Below are 24,594 nucleotides of genomic sequence, written 5' to 3' on the forward strand. Positions count from 1 at the left end.
TATGCTCGAGCGAATTTATTAGATAAATCATGATAAAATAAATACAATAACTTAACATATAAACAGAAACAACTTGTTATATATAAAAAACAAAAATACATCCTCTTGTGGTGAAATGCATATATTGACGTGGCTGCAAAGAAGACATATTTCATGTGTTAAAAGTCTTTTAATACACTTGAGAGACGCTTCATTTTCTCTTCCATGATTCTCTTGTTAGTTTCCGTCTCCTCCAGCAGTTGACGCATCTCCTCCTCCACTTCAAATACCTGAAGACACAGACACACACAGATGGCCTCAGCTACAGAAAACACCTACAACTATTCATTATAAAGTTCTCACAAGGCTTGAAATGCTTAGAGACTTATCCATATTCATATTAGAGTAAGGGCTAAATTTGGCTTTTGTTCATATTAGTCACATATGACCACTCACACAAAGCACCTGTCCATCTAACATGGGAAAGAAACTGTTAAAAGTGTCTAAATTTTACCTTCTGATTGGCTTGTTCAATCTTTTTCTGCTTTTCATTTGCCTGTCGAAGCAGCTCAGCTTGATGTGCAGCCTGGCCGGACTCAAGCTGAAGTCGAAATGCATCATCCACACAGCGCAACTTCTCTACTGCAGCTCTGCAAGACAGACAACAAATAAAACAATATCACATATAAGGAAAAGCACTTGGAGGGTTGTCCCACCAACTGCCTTGGATACAATTAACGTGCATTTTTTAGGACGGATGGCCACAGAAAAGAAGCACTGACATAAACCTAAACTATTATAAAATTGAACATGACATCACTCACGCTGATCATGATACTACCGAAAACTTCACGAGTCATATGATTAAACTGATGAGACATTTTTGATCTAGTGTGATATTGTGTCATACTTGTGTGCTTCTGTTGCTTTATCTCTTTCTTCCAGCAGCAAACGTTCCTTGGAATCAAAGTTCTCCTTCATGCGCTTCACCTGGCTCTCCAGCCGAGTGAGCAGGTCAGCCTTCTCCTGCCACTTCTTACTGGAATCACTAATGCAAACAGAACATAATAATTACGAAGAGACTGATTTGATCAAGTAAACATTTTTCTATTATGTCTGTGTCATCTATGTCCATGTTTGTGCTTGCCTGTAAACTCTTTTGACGTCCTCGAGCTCGGCCTCCTTGTCCTCCAGCTGCTGTTTCAGCTCCTCCTTGCGCAGGCTCAGATGCTCCAGCCGCTCCCTCAGCTCAGTCTGCCGAGCGGTTTCCTCCTCCTGCTGCTGCTGGAGCCTCTTCTGGCCCTGAACCGCCGCCTCACGCTGCCTCCGGATCTGATCATCACGCTCCTGCAGGGCCTGAGACAGCAGGAAGGCAGATGAGACAAGAGAAACTGTTTCAGTGTGCGTCAAGATTATAAGAACATTAAGACAGAGGGATAGATAGATATACACAAATGCACATAAACAACAATTCACATACAATGCTCAGAGTAAAAGGCACACATATGAACGTTAAAGTAGTAGCAAGTTGTGGTATGACAAGCATTTTGCTACCTCTTTGAGTTTGCGGATGGTCTCTGTCTGGTCATCCATAATTTTGGCTTTGATTTTAAGGGCATCATTGTCCCTCTCGTTCTGTTTCTTCTGAGTCTCCAGTTCAGCACCCAGCACCTCTATCCTAGCCTCCAGGCGTCCTCGATCCTGAGCCAGAGACGCTCCTAGTAAAGACAAAAGCACTTAATGTTAAACTTTACTACTTTAATGTCTATTTTTATTCATTTGTTTCCTTATTAATTTAAATCTTAATTTAATCTTGTCAGTGCTTTTAAAATGTTGTTTTTTGTGCATTTCGATGCCTCATACAAAGCATTTTGAAATTCTTGCCTGCCATGTACAATTTACCTGCACAGTTACCTGAAGTGTGTAAGAGTGTGTTTCTGCCAAACAACCACTAGATGGCAGACTTTACATGACACAGATTAAATAAAACATCAGACTACATGGTACTAAGCCAAGAGTGAGTCAATTTGCAAACGGCCAATATGGAGTATCCACCAAACCAATGCATTATAGAGTATGATGGTGTTTGTTAAACTTTAACTTGAATGTCTCCAACCTTGCTGAGCGAGCTCCTGGCCCCAGATCCTCCTTTCTGCCCGGAGGCCGTCTATCACCGACTCCTGAGCTGTGAGCTGAGACAACAGTCGCGCCTTGTCCTTCTTGAGCAACTCGAGCTGCAGATTGAGACGCCGGTCCTGCTCCACCTCTGCTTCCATGGAATGCAGACGGCTCTGGCAGAGGGACAGACCGACAGTATTAATGATCAACGGCCATCTGTCATGGCTGACAGATGGAAAGGCAGCTGGACCCATTCAGAATTTATGATGTCTTAAAGATGTCTCCTACAGACTCAGGCTAAACTATTTTTGACAAGGCTGATGCCCTGGATTGGTCTTATTTATAATATCTTATATATTAATGTGATTTTTTTTTATACCTGATCAGACAATTTATTCTTATTTGCTGAAGAAAAACTTCAGTCACTCTCTTTTTAACTGTACCTTGAGATCAGTGACAGCGTCTTTCTTGGCTTTGATGAGTTCAGAGATGCGGCTCTTCTGTTCTTTGACCATGGCTGTGAGCTCCTGCACCAGAGAGCCAGATTTCTTCTCCCTCTGCTGTGACTGGGCAAGGGTCGCCTTGAGCCCCAGCAGCTCTGCAGTCATCTGATCACCAGCCTCCTGTACCTACAGAGGCAGAGAGATGATATGGAATGTGAATGAGATGTCAAGGAGTGAAGGACTTTTGGGCCAAGCATTACCTGATTTGACATGTTTATCAATCAATGTCACATTCCAGGTCTGACAGAGACAGTTTCAGAGCTGGGGATTTAAAGTAAAGCAAACTTTTTGAGGTTTCCATGAGTGAGGGTTCAGCTGTATCTTATTCAGACTTTTCCAGCGGTCAAAGTTTAGAGACCTTAAAGTAGAAAATTGAGCAATGGTAGTAATTAAGATTGGATTAGATTTTGTGTGGAGGCTGAATGAAATCTGTAACCATAACGAGAAAGTACAGATTGATTCAAATCCAATCCTTTTGTATAGCTTTCTTCCTGAGGCAATCACACATACTTGTCCGTGGTGATGATCCTAATTCAATCTCAGCTTTCACCATCAGAAAAGTCTATCTAGATTGGGTTCAATTCCAGTTCAATCATTTCACTTTTTACTCGACACAGTAATCATTTTTTGGACCGTACGGAGGATGTCGAGAAAATTTTAGGACAACATGTCAGTGATTACAGGCCATCTGTGTGGCAGGTGTCCATGTTTTAGCAGACCTCAGAGAAGCGAGCCGCCTCGATGCTTAGTGCCATGCGGAACTCGTCCTCCAGAGCGGCGTACTGTTTCCTGCCCTCTACTAGCTTCTCCTGCAGCTCCTCCTCCCTGTGGGCGTGTCTCTGCTCTGCAGCTGCAACATCTTTCGCCACTGCCTCGCGGAAATCTGCCCCGCCAGGCTGCAACCGCAACTCAAGCTGTTTTCTGTAAAACAATACAAACAAGAATTATAAATTGAGCTGTTTTTAAAGCTATTGGGGCTTTAAGATGCATTTTGTAATTTATGGGTCAGAACATACAATTCCAGCTGTTATTTAAAGCTGCTGTAAGCGTTATTTCCTTATCCAAGCAAGTGTTAAACAGCTCCAAATTCCAACACTAATCACTGTTATAGATTATTTGGTCCGAAACCCATGTCTCTCCTTCCCCCGCTCCTGCAGTAAAAGAGCAAAGACATTTTCTGGTGTCCCTGCCCACTTTATCCAATCAGGACAGAGAACTCCGTAAAGAGGCGGTCCTGTATGCTCTTGAAAATGCAGAGAGCAGTATCCGCCTGTTTACTGGCAATAGCGAAAAGGCTACCAGTTCCAGCGCTCCCCGGTGACGGCTTATACAAATAAACAGGCCAAGCGAATAAAAGCACCTGAAGAAAAGAAAGAGGCAAAGAAAGCTGCCTCGAAAAAAAGAAAGGAGTCATGCAAGGGTGGTGATGTAGAGAGGAGGGAGGAAAAGTCACAGAAAGTTAGCTAAAACAATGACAATGCTTACAGCATCTTTAAAATAAATTTAAACAGGTTCAATACAGTAAGTTAAGGGGTCAACAATTAGGAAAGTGTTCCAATAAAGAGTTGATAGGATAATGTGACTGAGATTACTGACTGAAATGCTTGGCATGAGATTAATTAGAGTTATTTGAATCTTTATATATAGCTGTAGCAGATTTCTAATGGACATTTGTTATTATTACATTATTATTATTATTATTATTATTGCTATTAGAAATTAGTTCAACAACAACATTGGTTTACAATTATTCAAGTCTGTCTTCAGATAAAAGTCAGGTGACCGTGTGAACACTGAAACAGTTTTGTCTTGCTGTTTTCATTCCTCCTATTCATGCTGATTATGAAAAGATCATTTTCAGAAGTGTTTTTGATATAATATGGACTGAATCCTCAGTCCTTATTTACATTTTCCTAAAACTTATGAGGCTTCAGTCCTCTGAGTCAACCAAATAAAGAGGATATCTTAGTTACTTATACAGCCTTATTGGTATGAAATGCCATCTTTGTGTTTCCTTGGACTGTGTTTTCCCGTTGACCTGCTAGGAAGGGACAGTAACAAAAAAAGGGAATTTCCTACTGAAAAGACTGTAACACTGGACAATACCAACTAAATTTGTCTAACTCAGGCTGCTGAAACCTCATTTTAACTTCAGATAAACGTTGGATGACATTTTTGCACAAAACTATTTTTCTCCATTCATAATCATTTTTGGAAGGGATAGTGAAATGATCAGTATGAACAGGAGAGATGATTACAGAAACACAAACTGTTTCAATGCATGTCTCTATAAAACTGACCACATAAGTATCAATGGAAGTTTAGAAAAACAAATTTTTAGGTATTATATTATAGGAGTTTAAACCAAAAACTTAGCTAGTTCATCTGCTCCATCAACATGTGTGGCTGTGTACTGATCAGATTTTTCACAAACAACCCCACAAGTATCGTCCCAATTTGAATCAAATATTGCTTAGAAATGTTTGCCAGGCAGAAATATCTGTCTGCTTTCCAACTGAGCCCTCCCTACTTGAAACCTTTCAGAAGAGCAAAGAAAGAACATACATGGAATAAAATACAAGAAGCTCTTATGTGAAATAACAAAAACTAAAAATGTTGCATTGATAGAGGAGCTCATAACTCATAGTAAGGGGTTCAGGTTCAAGTGTACCTGTGCTCTTGTTCCCTGGATGCCAGCAATTCATGCAGCTGCTGCAATTTGTTTTTATGCTGACGTACTGAAGCTCTCTGGATGTCCAACTCTCTCTTCATAGCTGCTGCCCTGTTCTCCAGCTCCTGGTACCGCTTCATCTGAGGAAGGTCAGAAGGACACCATTTTAAACCTGCCTGTCACATCCTGTTAGAGCTGAAAAACCCTGTCTGCTGAATCTTTCATCCGTTTCCATTAATTCACTCTGCGGGAGCAAATATGGTATGATAATGAATGATATTTGTTATATTTTGCTCTTCCTTTTATGTTGAGAATTTATAAAAACTTCCTGACTGGATGTACACTATCTGTATTCACACAGCGATACCATTTTTCTCAGATATACCAAACCAACAACACTACCTCCTCAGCCTGCTGTCGAGCCCTGAGTGCCTCTCCATGTGAGATGCTCTCCCCCAGTCTGTGCAGTGCAGTCTTGTGTTGTTCTTCACTGCTGCGGGCCTGCTCTAGCTGCTGGGTCAGAGACTGACACCTCCCCTCCAGCTCCTCAACTCGAGTCTGCAGTTCAGAGCGCCCTGATCGCTCCTTGAGCAACAACTCTTTCAGCCTGGATGGGGAGAAAGTATGAAACCAGTGTGCAGGAGCAGCAGGAGAATTACTCTGAATGTGTATTTTTGGTTTGTTTGGAAACTGGTGGAGGCAACCGCTACCAATTATGTGATAACCTTGATTGTCCTCTGTGTTTTATCTGCAACTGTTAAAAAAGCGATAGCCTGGGAAATTGGAGAAATCTGACATTCTATATAATAGTCTAAATCGTATCTCAAGGGAGCGGAAATAGAATTATAGATGAAATGGGAAAAAAACCTTTTATATATTAAAGGGCAGTCTGGTGGAAATACAAGCTTGGAGAGCTATACAACCACCTACAGCAGTTCTCCCTTCAAACTTGCAATGACTCATTTCTCTATAATGTGTCTCCTGATGAGCAAGTGAGTCAACAATAGCAGCAGTGTTCAGTGTCATTAGAAAGTGACAGCCAAGATTGATTTGTGTAATACTGCTGACATATGCTTGTCACCGGGCTTCTAATTACACCCATAATGCAGATTTATCTAAGCAGGTTGTGATGTATGCAAGAACAAGTGCACAAAATAGCTACACCTGGCTCTATCTGTGCTGTGCAGAAGGGAGGAAGCTCACAGCTAAATGGTCTCACATGTGTGGAAAGACAGAGATAGGAATATTTAATTATAGATAATGGGAGCCTCTGGAATGTAAATATAAGGCATATAAGCAGAATGGGTGCGTAGGTTAGTGGCCTTTCTACTAAACAGCTTTATTATCACAGATGACTGCAGGCATACTTTAAGGTTTTGAGGTAATGCAGCCGAAGTGTGTGCTTTATTTCATGAGAGGCTACAGGACAATGACAGTGAGGAATTTTAATGGTAGGATGGTTACTCATTGTTCAAGGATGAGACAGGCGGCAGGTCCTGGTCTCAGGAGAGCCAATACAAAAGATGAAGAGGGTAGAAATGGATGAGAATCCATTATGCAGTTGACAACGAAAATCCACAGAGACAAGTTCAATTATCCCTTTCATCATGATATCTGCTTTAGAGCTATTGCACCGATTCATGTGGTGGTTGGTGTGTGCAGTGCATACATGTGCATCTGTGTGTCCGACCAGTTTTTCCTCTTACCTGTCGGTGGTGTGCAGGGCCATGCTCTGAAGGTCTTTTTCCTCGCTGACCTTTGTCTGCAGGCATTTCAGATCCTCTGTTAGTTTCCTCACAGCCTGCTCAGCCTTCCAACGCCTCTCTCTTTCTTGGTCACGCTCTTCAACAATGGTCTGAGTGCACATATACAAAAACACAAAAACAAAGGGATATACTATTAAACAACATTGAATGTTTCTGTTTCTCTTTTTTTTAGTATCAGTAAGTTCCTGTAAAGAATATAAACAAGAAAAAAAGATTTTAAAACGGTTTTTTTTGCTTCAGAGGGAGCTGTGTGAAGGGATGTCACTCGAAGCAGCGTCACTTGAGTCTAATGAATACAAGTTTGAAAATGAAAAGGCAAGCGGCTCGAGGCTACATTACCTACTAATAGCATAGCACACCTGCTGCATCGATTTTGCATCTTTATTTTTGAATTGTCTAATGTGAGTTGGACAATGTTATGTGAGTGTAATGCCAAATTGGTAGATATTCCAAGCCAGGGTGAAGGTTTGAGTAAAATATATGAAAAGAAGAATTGTGGCTGGTATATTAAAAGGAATGGAAATATGCTATATGCTTAGACATTTGCCCCATACTTGTTTATGAAGGACGATCCTTTCATACCCAATCATGATACTATCAGGTGATAGTAGTGATAGGTGATAGTTAAGTGGAATCATGATTCCACTTAACCTGTTTACCTGTGGAACGTTCCAAACAGGCGATTTTTGAACAATCCACAACTTTCCCAGTAACATATAGTTACAAGAAATATGAAGTTGATGAGGGAAAAAATTAAATATATTGTTTTTGTACTGTTTTCAACTGATTATATGTCCAAATGGATTAGTTAATTATCACATTCTGTGCTATTTTACACAGCGTCCAAACTTTTCGGATTCGGGGTTGTTTCCCAAAAAGGGCAAAAAGTTGAATGAGTAAGGTTATTTTGTTGTCATCTTAGTCTTGCAGTCATTCATTTTGTACAGGTGGTATCTAGTATTCTGTCCCTGTGCAAAATAAAAATGAAATACAAAACAAAGTATACCTTCACAAAAATATAGGCACAGACACACAGAGAATATCTGCTCTCCTCTTGTGTGGAGACATAACCTTTTTTCATATTACACTCATTCAACAAAAATAGAAGCTGCCATTCAGTCAGCAGGTGACCTATCCATGCTGCAGTACCCTGTAGGTTTCCTCCTCAGTGGATTTGGTTTTCACGTCGCCTGAGGCCTTGGCAGCTCTCAAAAGGACCCTCCGTGTTGGCCCCGCTGCGTCTTTACCCCCTGTGCTGTCAGCCTTCCTCTTGGGCCCCACAGCAGACTTTGAACTCTTCTGTTTATGATGCTCCTGATCACTGCACATAAAACAAATCACAGGTATTGAACCAGCAGTAAAATTGATTATAAACAGCCCTCTAGCTAATGTCAGGCTCTCTAAAAGGTCAAAGCGGATGACTTCCACACTTTTATAGGAAGGCGAAGTTTGAACACTTTGAATTGAATTTGGAGCTAATATTTTAATATCACCTTGCGTCTGATGAGGACAGTGGGGAGCTTACTTCAGTTAAATTACTGAATCCTAAGCACATGTCATCAGTGGCTGATGAAGTAAGATGAGGGGGTAGACCATGGAGGCTCAGTCGTTAATCATGGGAGCGAGATGACAGTTGTAATTTCTAACAGAGGGGAGGAAAGTTTACCACATCGCTCAGAGAAGAAATAGTACCGCCCCATTTCAGCCGAGAGCTAAAAGAGACCTAATGATATTAGCTTGATGCATGATGAACAAAATAGAAATATCCATCGCTGCATGTTGTGTTGATTAGTATGGTTGCAGCCTTTGTCAATTACGACACTGCAAACACTTGTGTGTCAGATAACTTTGGCAAGTGTCTGAATGTGATTATCATTCCTCACAGGTGCACTCCCTGATTTTGTTACAGTGTCCAATAGAGCTGAAAAGGTCTTCACACCGTTGAGTTTCAAAACATTAACAGTGAGTTCTGAGCAGTGTGGGGCTTTGTGGGGGTGGCAATTAGCTGCTTTAACAAAATTAAGGAGTACACATGTAAACAAACAAATTATTTCCACTCCAGAGAGTAAACATCTTCATTGTGCAGAGATATGGAGGTACCTGTCTGATCTCCGACCCTTAGTCTCCTTGGGGGTCGACCTCGACATTATGCTGTTACGATGTTTGGGGATCCTGGTGCGCCTCGTGTTTTCTTTCCCGCTGTCACACTCGCTGTCAGATGTGCGATCTATGTCCCTCTTGGCTTTCCGTACGGTCACCACAGACTGAGTACTGGATTTGTCACCTGCAGGGGTCTGAGTAAATATTGCAGAAATACTTATAATGTTGATGCGATAAAATAAGTATTTAACAGTCTACATGTTTGGATGAATACAAACTAAGAAATGAATAAAACAAAGAGTGTTTGATAAACATAAATTGGACCACCTAGAAAAACCTCGTAAATCTAAAATAAATATGAGGACTCCACACTAAAGAGAAATTTTTAATATATGTGTTATACAAGCTGATAGATACCATATGTCAGTCCCACTACGGTTCTTAATGCTACTTCATTTCTACTAAAACATACCCTGTGGATCTCTCTGTGTTATCTCACCTACACCAAACCTCACACAAATATGTCTTAATAAATGAGTAAATGGCTGTCAGCAGTGTTAAATGGGCACCTTCTGGATGAGTTGGGACACCTGGTGCTCCAGTTTCCTGATGCGTTCTTCATTAACGGGGTCTGCTGGATCAGCCACAGTGGAACGAACCGGCTGGACACTCTGATGAGCCGGTTGTGCGACTGGATCTGTGATTGCTTCGGAGGCCATCCGCTGCCGAAACTGGGTCAGTATCTCATCGATGCGGGGTGTGGTGAGAAGGACCTCCCCTTTAACCTGCAATAGAAACTTTAATTTTTTTTTTTTCCTTTTCACTGTTAGCATTTTCTTTAACAGGGATCCCACTGTGGGTGTGTTACACTACACTGCAGCTGGTTTCGCTAATGAGAAAACCAGATGGATATTAGACCATCTGGTGCAATGGATGTGTGAAATAAATTATTAGGAAAGAGATCAGATTCACCAACTCTCACTATCCTGGTATAAATCCACAAATTTACATAATATCCAACACTTCAGTGGCCAGTGGGAATCTGCTCTTTACAACAACTACAGTACTGCAGGGTGACACAGTGGTTCAATAATCAGTGCTGTCACTTCACAGCAAGATGTTCCTAGCTCATTAAGACTTTCGAACACATCCAGTAACATTACACTTTCATCTGTCAGCGCTTTCAGGAATTGAGTGGACAGGCTCTGGAGTGGAAAGTCACACTTTTTCGCTGTATGTGTGTATGAATTTCCCAAACTCATAAATGTGTGAAAAAATCCTACCTGAGGCCTTCTGAATGCAAAATGTGTGTGTTAAATATTAAAACTGTTACCGTGTAATTATGATATTTTGCCATAAGAGCGCGACCGATATATGAGTTGGTGAATATTATAGGTCGATATGGTCTATCACAGATATGTGGGTATCCGCCTAAATGTTGTCCCACATGCTCTAAGTGATGTTGATTTCATTTTAGGATGATCAAGTTGATACACAATCACCTCAGGTTATGAGGAAGCCACATTCAAAAATAAATAATTGTAAATCTTCTCTCTCCAATGCTTCTCATGTCCTATTTTATTGTGCTATATTTAAGTGTTGTAAATTAAAGTGAGAGCTCTTCTGTGACTTTTTGCTAACACTTCTATGCTGCCATGTTGGCCAGTGTCTCTTGCAAAAAAGATCTACCTCAAAAGACTAAAAAAAAATAGAAATATGATTATTTTAATTAAATATAATGGTAAAATTAAAAGGCTTCTAATGGAAGTGTGGCATCAAAATTACCGTTTCATTGCGACTAGTATCCGAGGACAGCAGGAGGTCCACATAGTCCTCCAGACCGGGGATATCACAGGGACTCACTAGACCTGGATGTGATTGACTTCCTAGCCGATCCACACCGTCCAGAACAGAGATCTGTGGCAAGGACTGCATAACAATCTCCCAGCAACCTGCAGCAAGATGGACACACATACACTTTAAACCTGAGCAGGCTACAGCAGTGTGACTGCCCATAAACACCATTAATTTGTTTTTTAGTATCAGTGGTTTACAGCCTGGATTAAACATCAGGTGTCATGGTGGTTGTGTTGCAGAGAATAAAAAAAATCTATATCTAAGAGAATAACCTCTCCTCTGTGCGTGCTATCCCCACATCCACTATTGGTGTGGCTCACTTAATGAGATCTGAGCACAGTTAATATCAGTGTATCCATGCATATTGACAGCAGGGGTTTCTAAGAATGCTTCAAGTATACCCTCATGGATTTAAACACACGCTTTTAACAGCTACTGCTGTAAATTAATCATGAACAGGAAGACAGGGATAATGAGTGCACAGCGTAACTTAAGCAAAACAGGGGAAAGAGCTTTACATTCATCTAACTGCTGCCAATCCAATTATTAAAAGACCTGAACTTACATGCACGGAGAGATAAATAGACCACAGTCACAACTTTAAGTGGCTCCCAATGTAGCAAGCTCAGATTTTCATTGTGCTTACATTACAGAGGAAGAAAACGCATTAGCTAGTCAATTATCCTCTGGATTAGCGAGAAAGTCATTGAAAACAACAGAGAGAAAAGAAATACAACCTGCTGTTTATAGCCCATATTCATGATGCCTATCATTACACTTTTTTAAAAGTGTAAAATCTTTTCTATGCACTCAGTTATCTGCTTTTTTAAAATCTAACACAGTCTACAATACTACTTTTTATAGTGCTTTGTGGTGCTAGTGATTTGTACTACATCATACTGAGAGTTGTTTCGAATATTTAGTCTACTCTCATTTATATGCAGTAAACGTGGACAGAATAGCGGGTTGAATCAACACATACACTGAACATTATTAGCTTCATAAATGTGAGTTTTTTAGGGCTGTTGTATGACATTATACACCCACTTTTATCCAAAGTGTAGTCAGAACTACATGTGTTCAAAAATTGAAAATGCTTCCATCTCAAACAACAAGTGAGTTCAGTGCTACAAGTATATAAAGCCTTTTTTATTGAAATGAACAAGTGCTCACATAGGTTTTGAGGGAAAAGTCTAAACAGGTGGAGTTTCAGCTTGCAGTAACTGAATTAATTTCAGCATAAACTGCCAACTGAGTGTAGATGTAAACAAACACATTTTCATCAAGAATCATCCAAACCTTTGTGACAAAGATAAGTCCTGGAAACAGGGTAGAACAACCTGACGCTTTCAAGTCCCTGCACCAGAAATTTGATTAAACAATGTTGAATTTGTTGATTTGCAACATCTACTGTTGCAGTATTGTATTTACAGGTAATACATCCGTCCAACCACCAGTCACAATTGTACTCCAAGTTTATCATGCCTTACCTGTTGATCTACACACAGGGTTGTCTCTGCCATCCTGACTCAAAATGACCTCTTTTAAAGATTGCAATCCAAGCAGGCACTGCAGGAGGTGATCGATGCTGTCCAGGTGGTTGCCTTGGAGACTGACGTGCTTCAGCTTGTATTCCAGACCATGAAGATACAACAAGCCTAATTGACAGCATTGACATGTCAGTCAACAGTTAGTGTTTCCATTTACGTGTAGAAAAATATAACTCTGTTCAGTCCATATTAAACTCACCGGTGAGGTTGTTTATCTGATTGTAGGACAAGTTTAATCTTGTTAGGTGCACAAGGCCATTCAGTCCTAAGGTAAAGGGAGGGGATAATAACAACTGAGTGATTTTGCAGCCCATAAAGCAGTGACCGTAAACACAAGACTGTAATGAAGAATTATCACCTGAATAACACCCACAAAGCTGAAACATTTATTGTCCGAGTAAAATGGAGACGAAAAACTCACCTTCAACCTTAGTGATTAAGTTACAGGATAAATTTAAAGTCCTCAGGGAAGTAAGGGAACTTAGACCCTCAATCTTAGAAATGCAATTGGATGAAAGGTCTAAGTGCCGCAGGTGCCAAGCTGAGGACAGGCCCTCGATCCTTTGGATTTGATTGCAGTGAAGATTGAGGGATGTTATAGTCGGACTCAGGTGGACATCTAGCAAACTAGACAGAGAGCAACAAATTAAAGCAACAGATTCACCATCAAAGAAAAATCTTGAACATTTTGTTCCCAGGCCTAATTGTGCTGCTGGAATAAAAATCTATATAAAATTTGAAGTAACAGATGATTGACAATTTTGTTGATTATTTTTCTCATAATCAATTTATTGTTTATCCTACGGAAAGTCACAGAAATTGTGAAACTGTCCATCACAAGTTTTGAGAGGATGACATCTTCAAGTTCAAATGTCCTGTTTTGTCTGATAAACAGTCCAAAACCCAAGACATTTAGTTTAAAAGAATATAAACCTCAGAAAGGGAAAACTAGAAACTAGTGAATATTTGGCATTTTTGCATGATTTAATGTCTGAAACGATTAATAAATGGATTATTGAAATTGTTGCTGATAACCTTTCTGTTGATCCACTAATCAACAAATTGTGACAGTTCCAAAACCTGGCATGTAGCAGCCGAGGGCGATGGTTCCCAGCCTTTTGAGATTGTTTACAATGAAACAAAATGGACTTCCCCCATCACAGGTTATAGGCGAATTGTTGACATGAATTGTGAAAAGAGTGATTTCTCCAGTTCAGATTACGTAAGTATTTTTTAGAAAAGATGAAAATATTAGATCTGCAACAATTAGATGAGCGACTGTTTCAATAATTAATAAAAATTAAGCAAAATGCAAAACACTATCTGGTTCCAACGTTTCAGTTGTGAAGGTTTGCTATTGTTATTTGAGTCATATTATGATAAACTGAATATTTGGGGTTTTGGACTGTTAGTCAAAACAAGCAATGTACATTTACTCAACTAAGCTTGAACAGTCCTGAGGTACTTGTACTTGACTAGAATACTACATTTTTATACCAATTTAAAATTTTACTCCACTATATTTCAACATATGCATGTGATGATCAAATAAACTCTGAACTTCCCAACAGTTTATAAAACAGTGTATGTTGCTGTAGCTTGCCGTTGACCAGGCACAACAATGCTGCTTACACATTAATACGTTAGTAATAATAAAATTGGTGGCTAAACAATTGAACTAGAGCTTAAAAAAGCAGTAATAAATTCAAAATTACCTTGTAACTTTCTTGTCAATGAGACTCAGCTCCTTTTCTCCCATTACGACGTCAGGCAGGCAGCGTTATTTAACCGCCTGAAGGCTATTAACACAGAGACAGCCACCGCTGCTGTCACATCAGGATCAATGTGCAGACAACTTGCTCGGAATTAGCCACCTAGCATCCTCGCTAAAGTTTACTAGCGAACGAGTTTAGGAGGCAAATTCATTCGTAGCCGTTTAAAAAGTAGAGTCTAACACCTAACAAGTGGAGTATTCTTGTTTTCTGACAGCCAAAGCACTGTTTCCGAGATCGCTAAAACATTTGTTTTTGTTTTTGGCTTCTCCTCTCTCGAGTTGAACGAGCCGCTTCTGGTACTGACTTCCGGTTTGTATGACGTCGTTAACGGCAACATCCGGGAAACATCACCCCCTACATCCGGTCTGTCCAGGTAAACTCAGAGTTTATCTTATATATACATACCAATGAAATGTCATTTAAAAGTTATATATGTGAAATGTTGCTAGTATATTCTAGACAGTGTACTGGAAATACTCTGAATAATCTGTACATGTACTTAAAGGGGAAGTAAACAAGCTTATTGATGTCTTTCTAGCTCGTTTTTATAGGCTTCATTCCAGGCCTCAAGTTTAATAGCTTACTATTTAACAACTAAGCTTCGAGCTAGATCTAGCTTGTATTCTTCACTTTAGGCACAGTAGATCTCCAGCCACATAGGCCTATAAACATATATTATTGATTAGATAATACTGTATTTACACCCTCGACGTCTTCTTGACTTCTTCAGTTGTTTAGAAGAATGCTACAATGTGATTTTGTTGTTCTGTTCTGTACATGTGACATGTATTGCATGTCTGTCCATCCTGGGAGAGGATCCATCCTCTGTGGCTCTTCCTGAGGTTTCTTCCAAACTTTCTTTAGACCCTCTCGGCCTTGTAAATGCTCACCTCTTTCTAACTCAACAGTTCCAGATGGTAGCTCAGGTTTTCTATCAGTAACATACTGTAAAGTCTCAAGGTCATGAAATCACAAATGTTTAAATTTCTTTACTTTGTCTTCACTTATTTTCGTCATGTTGAGCTTCACAGTTTGGTCTTGGCTTGGAAAACAGCAGCTGACAAAGCAATGTCAGCTCAATATCCATTTAGTGGTTAAGATAATCCCATGATCTTAATAAATAGAAGAAGCTAATACTTTGAGATGAGCTTAGTTTTTTCAACTGCCGTTTTCAAGGTCAAAAGTAAATCTTGAAGCTCATAATAAACCAAAAACATATAGCATACTCAACTGTATGAATTTCAAGTTTTACAGAATTTATAAGATGTCATAGATGTGTTTTTCTCACCAGCCCCATGGTGTCAATCACACTCATTAGTGCCGTGTATGTATGTGTGTGCATTTATCACTCGCTATGTTTGACTAAAATGATTTCCTCTTTGCTGTCTCCTCTTCTTGAAGCCAAAAGTGGAATAATGTAGCTGCTTAGCGTCCAGTTTTTCGTACGTGTTAGGTACCAGCTGCTTCCCTCAGAAGTTGCAGGAATGTCTCAGCCAAAAAATGTGGTGATTACAGAAGTTCCCAGATGAAGAACAAAAAAAAAGATACAAACAAACATGCTGTATAACAAATACAACATTTAATGCTTGCCAGAACATAAAATACTTGTGTATAATAGAAAATGAGGTACTTATTTCAAAGAAACCATGAAATTCTTGTCTTTGAATTAAAAGGCTCTATTTTAATCTGCTCAATCAAACTTGATTAATTTAAAAAAATAGACCTAATGGGAAATTAATGTTGGCATTTGGCCTCTGCTGCAGTGGACACTGGAGAAGATTGCTCGTAAAAACACGTTACAAATATTTTTAAACACTTGAAAGTGTCTTACACATGAGCAAAGACCAACAGTATCCAGTAAATAGTCTGAATGCACAAAAAAATAGTGAGTGAAAATCAATTTGAACTTAATTTTAAAGCCTTTGCCATTTTGGAATTACTAATAGAGCAATGTATTAAATCTAAATGGCTCCTTTGATGTTTGCCCTGAGAAATAATTCATAAAACTTCCTACATTAGCTCCGTCTTTGACTTATAGGCCTGTGAAACAATGGCTGCTGCGAGTTGTGCATCCTCGCTCAACTATGGCTAATCACAGATGTATTATAAAGATCCTGACCCCTATTATACTCGTAATTCCTACAGCAGCTACAGGCCGGTGATTGATTCAGTTCATCACACACTCAACATTGTCCATATTAGAGAAGCTGCATGACTGATCACTGTACTCACTGGCTGCTGGCCAGCAATGATAGAACCAATTATACCTGCAACCCCGCCAATGGCCCTCCTTAACCTGAGAAAATGATGATCTGGTGCTAATGAAGTGAGTGAATATGAAATGCCATCTGCCTCACCACCACTTATCTCTCACAGGCTGTAGTTTCAAGGGCACTGTGTTTAAAAAAATGTGATGAATATTCTCAGAGCCAATTAGAGAACAGGGCTAATGTATAGGAATGCTATATTAAACGTGAGTGGAGATTTCTTATATTTAGCGTCACACTGTGCCTTTATCTTCACCTTGCAGCTCCCATTTGTTTTGAAAAATAGTCAGAGGGTGGAGGGAAATTTTTAGTTTGAATCAGGGAGCTAATTTGCAGCGTTATTTCTAACGTTATGTCGAACTGAGGCATAGCATTGCTTTGAGCTTTTTAAGAATGTATTGTATTTATTTAAGTTTACCTTTTGGTTAAGTAGAAGTATCAAAGCTAAAAGTACTCAATGCTGAAAAATGTTATATTATTCTATGTACAATATGTAATTAAATTATTATTTGTCATGTAATAATTAGATCTGCAGCAGTATGAGATTTCCACGGTACGATCATCATCTTAGAAAATATCAAGATATCACAGTGTACAGTATTACACAACTAATATAAGGGATAGACAACTAATATAAGGGATAGACTAATTATTGGCCTTTTGTCTACAACACTAATTATCGAGGCCGATATTTAGCATTTTTTGATTATTGGTATCAGTGTTTTTCGTGTCCGATTCAATGTCCCACCCACAACACTGCATCATAAGTAATAGTTTATTAACACTGAATAATCTGAATCTGCAAAATAACTAGTAACTAAAGTTATCAAATAGAAATCATTACAATCCATCGAAGTGATATTTTAATCTGGACCAAAAAAGAGACTAGAGCCATGTTGCTGAAACTGCTGTGAGGCTGGAGGAAAAATTTCAGTCAGGAAAATAGTTGAAAGTTGTTTGGCAAGTCTGAAGTGAAAAAAAAGTTTCTGCTCCGAGCCGAGAACCCAGAGTGCACTTTTTCAATTGTTTGTGAAAATGAAAGCCACGACACTCAGGCAGACTTTTTTTTTTTTTTTTTGGGGGAGGAACGGGTTTATTTCAAAAACGGATATCATCCATAGCTGTACAACAGATGCAATGAATACAAATGATCCATAATAGCCACATTTTCAACATGCTGATCGTAAAAAATAGTTATCTTATGTTTCCCATAAAATGAATGTAAACAGAATTCAAAATGCATCTTATCCTGTGTGACAAATGAGAAACATGATATGCATACAATACTGTGTGGAGGCGCTGTGAATAAATTACATACCGTACATTTCAGCCAAATGTACGAACAAAGCAAATCACATAAATTAAAACGTGTTCCTCGTACATTCATATGTAGCTCTCTGCCAGCGTCGTGGCTCATCACAGAAACAGAACAAACATACACTTTGCAGTACAACAAAAGAAGGGCATTTAATGGTTCATCTGTTTTTTTGTTTTTTTTTATGCACAATACAGACCATAGTATATTAAGCACATGATATATTGTCCTTATTTTCCAGAGAGGCAATTAGTTTGAAGGGAAACTACTGATTGCCCTCTGCAGTTGATCTTGCGGTTCTCTGGAGAATATTCATAACCAGCAAGTACACATCAGGAGTGTCATGTTGTAATGAGGCAAACAAGCAACAAACATGTTTGAAAAACTCTTCCTCTGCTGTCAGTCACTCTCGTCTTTGCTTCCATTTCATTTTCAAATACACCTTCTTGATGAGAAAGGTTGTGCTGGTATCTGTTCTCTCAACTTCAGGTACTCTAGGCCTCCTTTTTCCCCCCAACTAAAAGAAAAGGGGAGAAAAACAGACAGACTGCGGTGAAAATTCATTATTATTGCCTTCACAGTAAACCTATGTAGAAACGCCGGCTATTTTTAGGAGCTTTATCTGCAAGATCGTCCTGTGAGTTGGTTGGAAAAACAGAGGAGGCGTGGGGGCTGTGACTAACGTTCCCGATATTACCTGCAACCGCTGTGATATCCACCTGAGGACAAACAGTTCATTAGGCCATCGTCTTAACGATCTATCATGTTCAGAGCGGCTGAAAGAGATTTCCGTTATCGGGCACTTGAGGACAGCAGGGAGGAAATGTCAGCCAAGAGGCAAATTAAATCTCGCAGCTATTTGTTCATACAAAGAAAATCAGGGGATTTAAATGTCGTTTGATGGAAAGTGCGGATGAGACGGAGTCCTAATCTCTGCGGCTGTTCAGACAGTCATCAGTGATAACTGCAGAGAAGCTGCCTTTCCTTACGCGCCCAGACGGAGGGAATGACAGGCCATTTAGAAGAACAGTGTTTCTCACTCTTCTTAAAAGTGGGAAAATAAGCCTCAGACCTTTTGAGTCACTGCTGGTGCCAACTTCAAGTTGTTGGGCATATGTTGTCCAGACACTTACATTTCTATTCACAAACTAAAATCCCAAACAGTCGAGAATACAATGGCTGGTTTGTAATTATATGAATAAAGAATTATGCTCTTTGAAGATGAAATACTGACCTTACTCAGTTGTCAATATCCGATATGTGGTTCTCTATCTGCAATTAAAAGAAACAGTAATCAGTCACAGCCATGACATCGATGAGATAACTGCCCAACAGTCCCTTTTCAACTCCTAATCATTTATGATGAATGGATGTGTGTTTTGATGGCCGTTTCATAAAGCACCGATGGCAAAATATCAGAATAAAAGAAATTGCCATTTAGAGCTGTTTTTTATTGCCACTAAAAAACTAAAGTGTTCATTCTGCTTCAATGCATTTATTGATTTGTATGTTTTTCCACAATAAATGAGACAAGAAGACAGAAAAAGTAATATGCAGATGCACACAAAGAGAAAACATCAACACGTACTTTATTCAGTTTACATAACGATGGTTGGGTAACTTGTTTTCCAAATATAAAGAATAAAGTGACTGCATTATATTTGGACTGTCTGTTCAGGATCTTTAGTCTCATGGCCAGGCATCTTGAAAGGCTATTCAGCCATTTATTTACAGTTGGTGACTCAGATTATTTTTTTAAATATTACATTTTGCCCGTAGGAGACAGAAAACAGTTTCATATCACCAGGATTATTTACTTATTAAGATTCATCATTGGTAACTTTACTCTTTGTATTTGTTGAATTGTTTGCTTTTTTGTGCACGAATTTCCCTCAGCTGGCCTGGAGTGCCCTCACGAAAAGACTTTGCAATTAATTAACTGAAAATGTTCCAACTGAACACACTCTCTGTTTTCTCCTCCAGAATTGCACAGTTTCAGTTCCAGGAAATTAATATGAAATTACAGACAATAAAAAGTGTTACCCCCTGAAGGCACTGAAGTGGCCATACCTAGTAATAGGAGAGAAATAATTGGTGATGTGTATCTGGTGTATTGAAGTAAGTTCATGCCAGGACACAGAGTGGTATCAATGTTCTCATCCAACTCTCCGCAAATAAGCAAATCAGTGCGTTTCCCAAAATGTCAGACTTTTCCTTTAACAGCTGAGATTATGACTTACATTTAGTAAAATGAACACATGCAGTAGATTTAAATCTAATGCAAACAAGCACACCAATGTGACTGCGCACACACCCTCCACACTCAGCCTGGTCTCACTCCCAACAAATACAGCAGCCTGGTCAGTCGCCCAATGCTTCTTTGACCCTGTAGCGTCACTCCTACAAGCTCCCCTCTGAAAATTCTGGGTTCGGTGGTAGTCGGGGTGGGTAGGCGGGTCATATGTAGGACTTTCCCCCAAAAGGCCCAGACACACCAAACTGACATCAACGAACAAGCAGCGTTGAAGGCCGATATGTTGCCACACGACTCCTGTGTCTCGGCCAGAAAGCTGCACTTGAACACACTGCAAAGATTACAACCAACGACCACCAAGCTCTGACAATCTGCGCCTGCATGAAATGAAATACGTCTCTGCTGATATACAAATCATTGTTATGATTTAGTAGCACTTTTTGACATCGCTCTTGCTAATATAGCTGCTTCTAATCGATAATGGCTAATAAGAAGTTGCAAAAAACAGCAGTGCAGAGGCACAGAAGGAAAATAAGGAGAAACTGCACTAAATGGGTGAAATGGCTCAAGCGACAGGCTTGAGGGAATTTCCCTTTCTTTTTTTTTCGTGCACTGATCCACTTACCTGAACAGCCAATCGCTGATTTCTCCCACCGATGAACATGCTGAATTGGCCAAAAAAAAGCCTCCGATAAGGGCTGTGCAGTGCCAACTGTGCAAAACACACCTCACTAACTACAGCCACGGACACACCCTGACAGCCTGGTGTGTCGGGACCTGGAGATACCAGCATTCACATTGCATGTGTGACTAAGTGTCTACACTGATTTGCTTTTAAGTTATGTTGCGAAGCCAAGTTATATAAATTACATAATGCAAGGTGCGTATGTTACTGAACATTATTTTAACACAAACCAGGATGTCTCCCTAAACCTAGTAATTTTGTACCTAAGTCTAATCAAACTGTGACCAGTTGACAGCGTAAACAACAGTCCAAAAGTCATAATTTGTCATAATATGTGAAATGTTTGTCAGCAAGCTTTATTTTGAAAGTCTAACCAGATATTACTAGTAGTTTTTATGCCTGACTTGACCGCGGAGCACCACTCACTCCTCGTTGACAGTGTAAGTGGCTCCTTGGCCTGCTCACCATATCGCTGGTGCCTTCGTCTTCAAAGTCGTCTTCTCCACCGTCCGTCATCTCCCCCGCCTCCACCTCGGCTGTCCCCTCCACTTCTTCTGCACCGGAGTGGTCTGCTGCGTCACCATGGAGACACTCACACACCTCCTCCTGTTTCCTCTGCATCTCTGACAAAAGAGACACTGACAGTTAACATCAGCATAATGGGTTGTGATTGATATCTTATTTCTATCTCTCTCACTTTGCCCTATGTGTCTCTCTCATTTCAATACCTCGTGAGCACTCTTGTGTCTCTTCCCTCCCCTCTGACAAATCTTACCGCCGTCAGAGCGATGTTGCCTCTCGATCTTCTCCAGCCTTCCCAGCAGGGAGTCAATCTTGGTCTTGATCTGTGACAGCTCCTTTTTGATTGTTTGGAGCTGGTCTGTCTTCACTGTGAGCAAAAATAATTAAAGTTAATAAGCATAATTAATGTGATGTATGACAAGAAGACTGACACAATAGCAACAGCCACTGCACTTATCGTAATGGAAGCCAACGTTTAGGATATTGCACTGAACTGTTTCATGGGGAGAATACTGATTAGTAACTGAGAGTACGAGCAGTGCAACGTTTACTGTTGAACAATGAAAAGAAAATCCCATTTTTAAACAACATGACTTCCATTTTTGTAGTTTTTGGACACAGTTACCTTCAGTATTATAACACTGTACTCACAAATTTAAAAGAACAGTTTTTGATTAAATACACTGGCTGATGTTGACGACAGATTTTGTGACCTACAAACAGCTGTTTCCAGTATTTGTGCTAAGCTAAGCTAACCAGCTTCTGTTGCAGTAGCTTTATATTGAACAGACGGACATTAGAAGATATCAATTTTATCATATAACTCTCTGAATAAACATTTTTCTCAAAATTAAACCTACATTGATTATTTTTCAGGCCACTTTGGGCCACACAATCAATTTAAGTCGTGTTGTGTCCACCTGAGATTTTAAGTCCAATACTTTCAGTCTTTTAGCCCTGTTTTTGGTCTCCACCAACTCCTGTGAAAAATAGCTTTCAAGTCTTTTGCGGCTAAAAGCTAAAAACATTAAAAAGGGGTCAGACGGGAGAAGAAGCAAGCAACAACATTAGACTGGTTTAATAATAAACGTCGTCCAGGTTAGTCAAAATGATTTGGAAGGTAAAACAAAGATATGAAATAAATGATTAACCTGCAAATCTTCGGCGCAACCAGGAATGATAACCACTTTATTTAGAGGTAAATCTGCGATTGAGTCACCTGAAATTTTAATAATCTGCCTTAAATGTTGGCTTGTTTGCAAATTTAGTTGAAACAATTCACTGAATGGATTAACAGAAAATTAATCAGCAACAAAAAGTCATATAAAAGTCATAGCAGAAGAAATGCCAGTGACTGAACAGTACGTTTCATTTTCACTGTTTTCTGGCAGAGAAACAATTAATCGTTTAGCTGAGAAAATAATCGGCAGATACATTATCATGTTGTTTGACCACTCGTGTATTTTGCATTGTTATAGTAGCAATGCTTCCAGTGTTCTCAGCATTTGCAGTGGTGAGTTCACTGTTATTGTAACTAATAACTACAAATATAAGACCCAAATTGTAAGAAACTGGAATTTTCCTTTAAACAGAGCAGGAAAACTTGACTTTCAGGAACGAAACGTGACAAAGAAAACATACGTTTAGGTGCTGTGATGGTAGAGCCGACATTGAGCGCTCGGGAGGAGGAAGAAGAGGAGGAGGAGGAGGAAGAACAGGCCCTGACTGGAAAAGAAGATTTGGGTCTGCGTGTGGACGGGGCAACTAGCCGCGAACGCTTGATGGGAATCACAGCCCGGGTCGGGGGCACGACACGACCGTGGTACTCAAAGAGTCTGAAGACACATGGAGAATAAAGTTGCAGCAGTCTCACAGACATGTTACAGAGAGGAAAACACATTTTTAAAAAGCAGGGAGATGTGTTTCTGGTTTTATTATGGGCACTGAACAGCAAAGTGTCATCAAATTGGTGTTTTTCTTCCCCAGGAGTCAATCCTACGGCCCCACGATGTTATTATCCGGGAAACAAGAAGTGCTTACAAAGCACCTAATAGACATGCTGCAAAAGATGTTTGAACGATAGTGGTACATATTGAACAATGCCACAGCCGTTCAATCAAATCCCATCCCCCGTTGCTTATGACACACCAAATTGGCAAAATAGCAATAATGACTCAAAGCTGAAGGATTCAACTCTCAGGGATATTGCAAAGTAGAGGAAGTAAACAAACCAATGAAAATGTCAGAAGGAAGATACATTCTCTGCCTTGCCAGCGCAAATGACCAGCCGGGGGACTATCTGACATTCAGTACTCGTCTATGCAGATAAAAGCATCATTAGCAAGCCCAACGGAGAGGAATAAAAACCTCCCCGATATGACATTCATTATGCCTATGATAATGTAGTTACTTTGCCTCAGATGAAAATGGGGCTATTCTTCTCAAAACTCATCTTTTTCTAAGTAGCTGACAAAGAAATGGGGAGAAAGAGGCTGTACACTGAGGGGCAAAATACCAGGAGAAAAGGGACTTAAAGAGCGATATGGAAAATTTAAGTTGGCAAAGTGGAGCCAGACACTGCTGCTATTAACCACAGTATTTTTTCCTTTTACATACCTGCTGTAGAAATCATCTCTGTAGTAGTCATAGTCAAACTCGTAGCCACTGTAAAAACAAAAGACACTTTTTAAGAAATGTTACGCTGTTACATGCATACATTACAAATCCTGACAGGGACACTAACAGGAAAATAAAAACATGACCAGCACACAAGTCTAACCTCATTTTATACAGATTAACAATATAAAATACACTGTAACAATATAATAAGTGAGCTTAAAAGGTGCTGGTAGTTGGATTTTTTATTTCAAAGCCAGCTAGCCGTTTCCTCCTGTCTCCAGCCTTTATGCTAAGCTTAACCATACTTGCCATAGTATTTAGATTTTTTATTAAAAAAATTAAGATTGGACTGTGTTTCCTTCGTTCTGGTGACATTTAAAGAATGAAAATAAAAAAAATGCAACAACATTTTTATGTCAAATAAACTCAATTTTACTTGTAATTCACAGAAAACAACGCAGAATAATTTGTGCTTGAGTGTCAAACTTATATTTATCACTTTTCATTCATTCATTCATTTTTTTTTGCCCCTGCCCTTTACAATCTGTGCACACCTCTGGCCTGCATTTGTTGGCCTCTGGATGCGGATTGAAGCGGTGCGATCCCCGTGACT

At 39.6% G+C, this 24,594-nt stretch overlaps 2 protein-coding genes across 7 annotated transcripts in view; both read right to left on the reverse strand.

Annotated features, from left to right (window-relative positions):
- lrrcc1 (leucine rich repeat and coiled-coil centrosomal protein 1) lies at nucleotides 1–14,612 on the reverse strand. Its single transcript, XM_084368160.1, has 19 exons — nucleotides 14,260–14,612; nucleotides 12,966–13,171; nucleotides 12,744–12,809; nucleotides 12,485–12,652; nucleotides 10,923–11,089; nucleotides 9,707–9,922; nucleotides 9,138–9,331; nucleotides 8,187–8,358; nucleotides 6,978–7,126; nucleotides 5,674–5,878; nucleotides 5,272–5,411; nucleotides 3,320–3,521; nucleotides 2,541–2,726; nucleotides 2,096–2,270; nucleotides 1,534–1,697; nucleotides 1,127–1,335; nucleotides 890–1,027; nucleotides 494–629; nucleotides 1–269 (listed from the first exon to the last, which is right to left on the reverse strand). The coding sequence occupies exons 1-19, from the start codon at nucleotides 14,301–14,303 to the stop codon at nucleotides 159–161; spliced, it is 3,048 nt and encodes a 1,015-aa protein (XP_084224286.1). The 5' UTR covers nucleotides 14,304–14,612; the 3' UTR covers nucleotides 1–158.
- A 3,052-nt stretch (nucleotides 14,613–17,664) lies between these two features.
- LOC311266228 (RALY RNA binding protein like) overlaps nucleotides 17,665–24,594 on the reverse strand; it is a 42,404-nt gene continuing 35,474 nt past the window's right edge. For 4 of the 6 annotated variants that reach the window (XM_084368498.1, XM_084368495.1, XM_084368496.1 and 1 more), the window contains 7 exons: nucleotides 24,536–24,592; nucleotides 23,979–24,026; nucleotides 23,004–23,197; nucleotides 21,616–21,729; nucleotides 21,306–21,463; nucleotides 19,136–19,173; nucleotides 17,665–18,418 (listed from right to left, as the gene is read on the reverse strand). In XM_084368498.1, the coding sequence (XP_084224624.1) occupies nucleotides 19,141–19,173; nucleotides 21,306–21,463; nucleotides 21,616–21,729; nucleotides 23,004–23,197; nucleotides 23,979–24,026; nucleotides 24,536–24,592 (604 nt within the window). In that variant the 3' untranslated portion in view covers nucleotides 17,665–18,418; nucleotides 19,136–19,140. Of the gene's footprint in view, nucleotides 18,419–19,135; nucleotides 19,174–21,305; nucleotides 21,464–21,615; nucleotides 21,730–23,003; nucleotides 23,198–23,978; nucleotides 24,027–24,535; nucleotides 24,593–24,594 lie in introns of those variants that run through there. The other 2 variants (XM_084368499.1, XM_084368500.1) reach the window with 2 other exon arrangements.

Source organism: Pagrus pagrus (assembly GCF_965226575.1).
Source record: "Pagrus pagrus genome assembly, chromosome: 12".
Lineage (NCBI taxonomy): Eukaryota > Metazoa > Chordata > Actinopteri > Spariformes > Sparidae > Pagrus > Pagrus pagrus.

Excerpts from the sequence above, each read along its gene's own strand:
- lrrcc1 (XM_084368160.1), bottom strand. The coding sequence starts at position 14,303 with ATGGGAGAAAAGGAGCTGAGTCTCATTGACAAGAAAGTTACAAG. Across the intron at positions 13,172-14,259 it reads ATTGACAAGAAAGTTACAAG|TTTGCTAGATGTCCACCTGA; the intron begins GTAATTTTGAAT and ends CTCTCTGTCTAG. Across the intron at positions 9,923-10,922 it reads ATACTAGTCGCAATGAAACG|GTTAAAGGGGAGGTCCTTCT; the intron begins GTAATTTTGATG and ends TTTCTATTGCAG.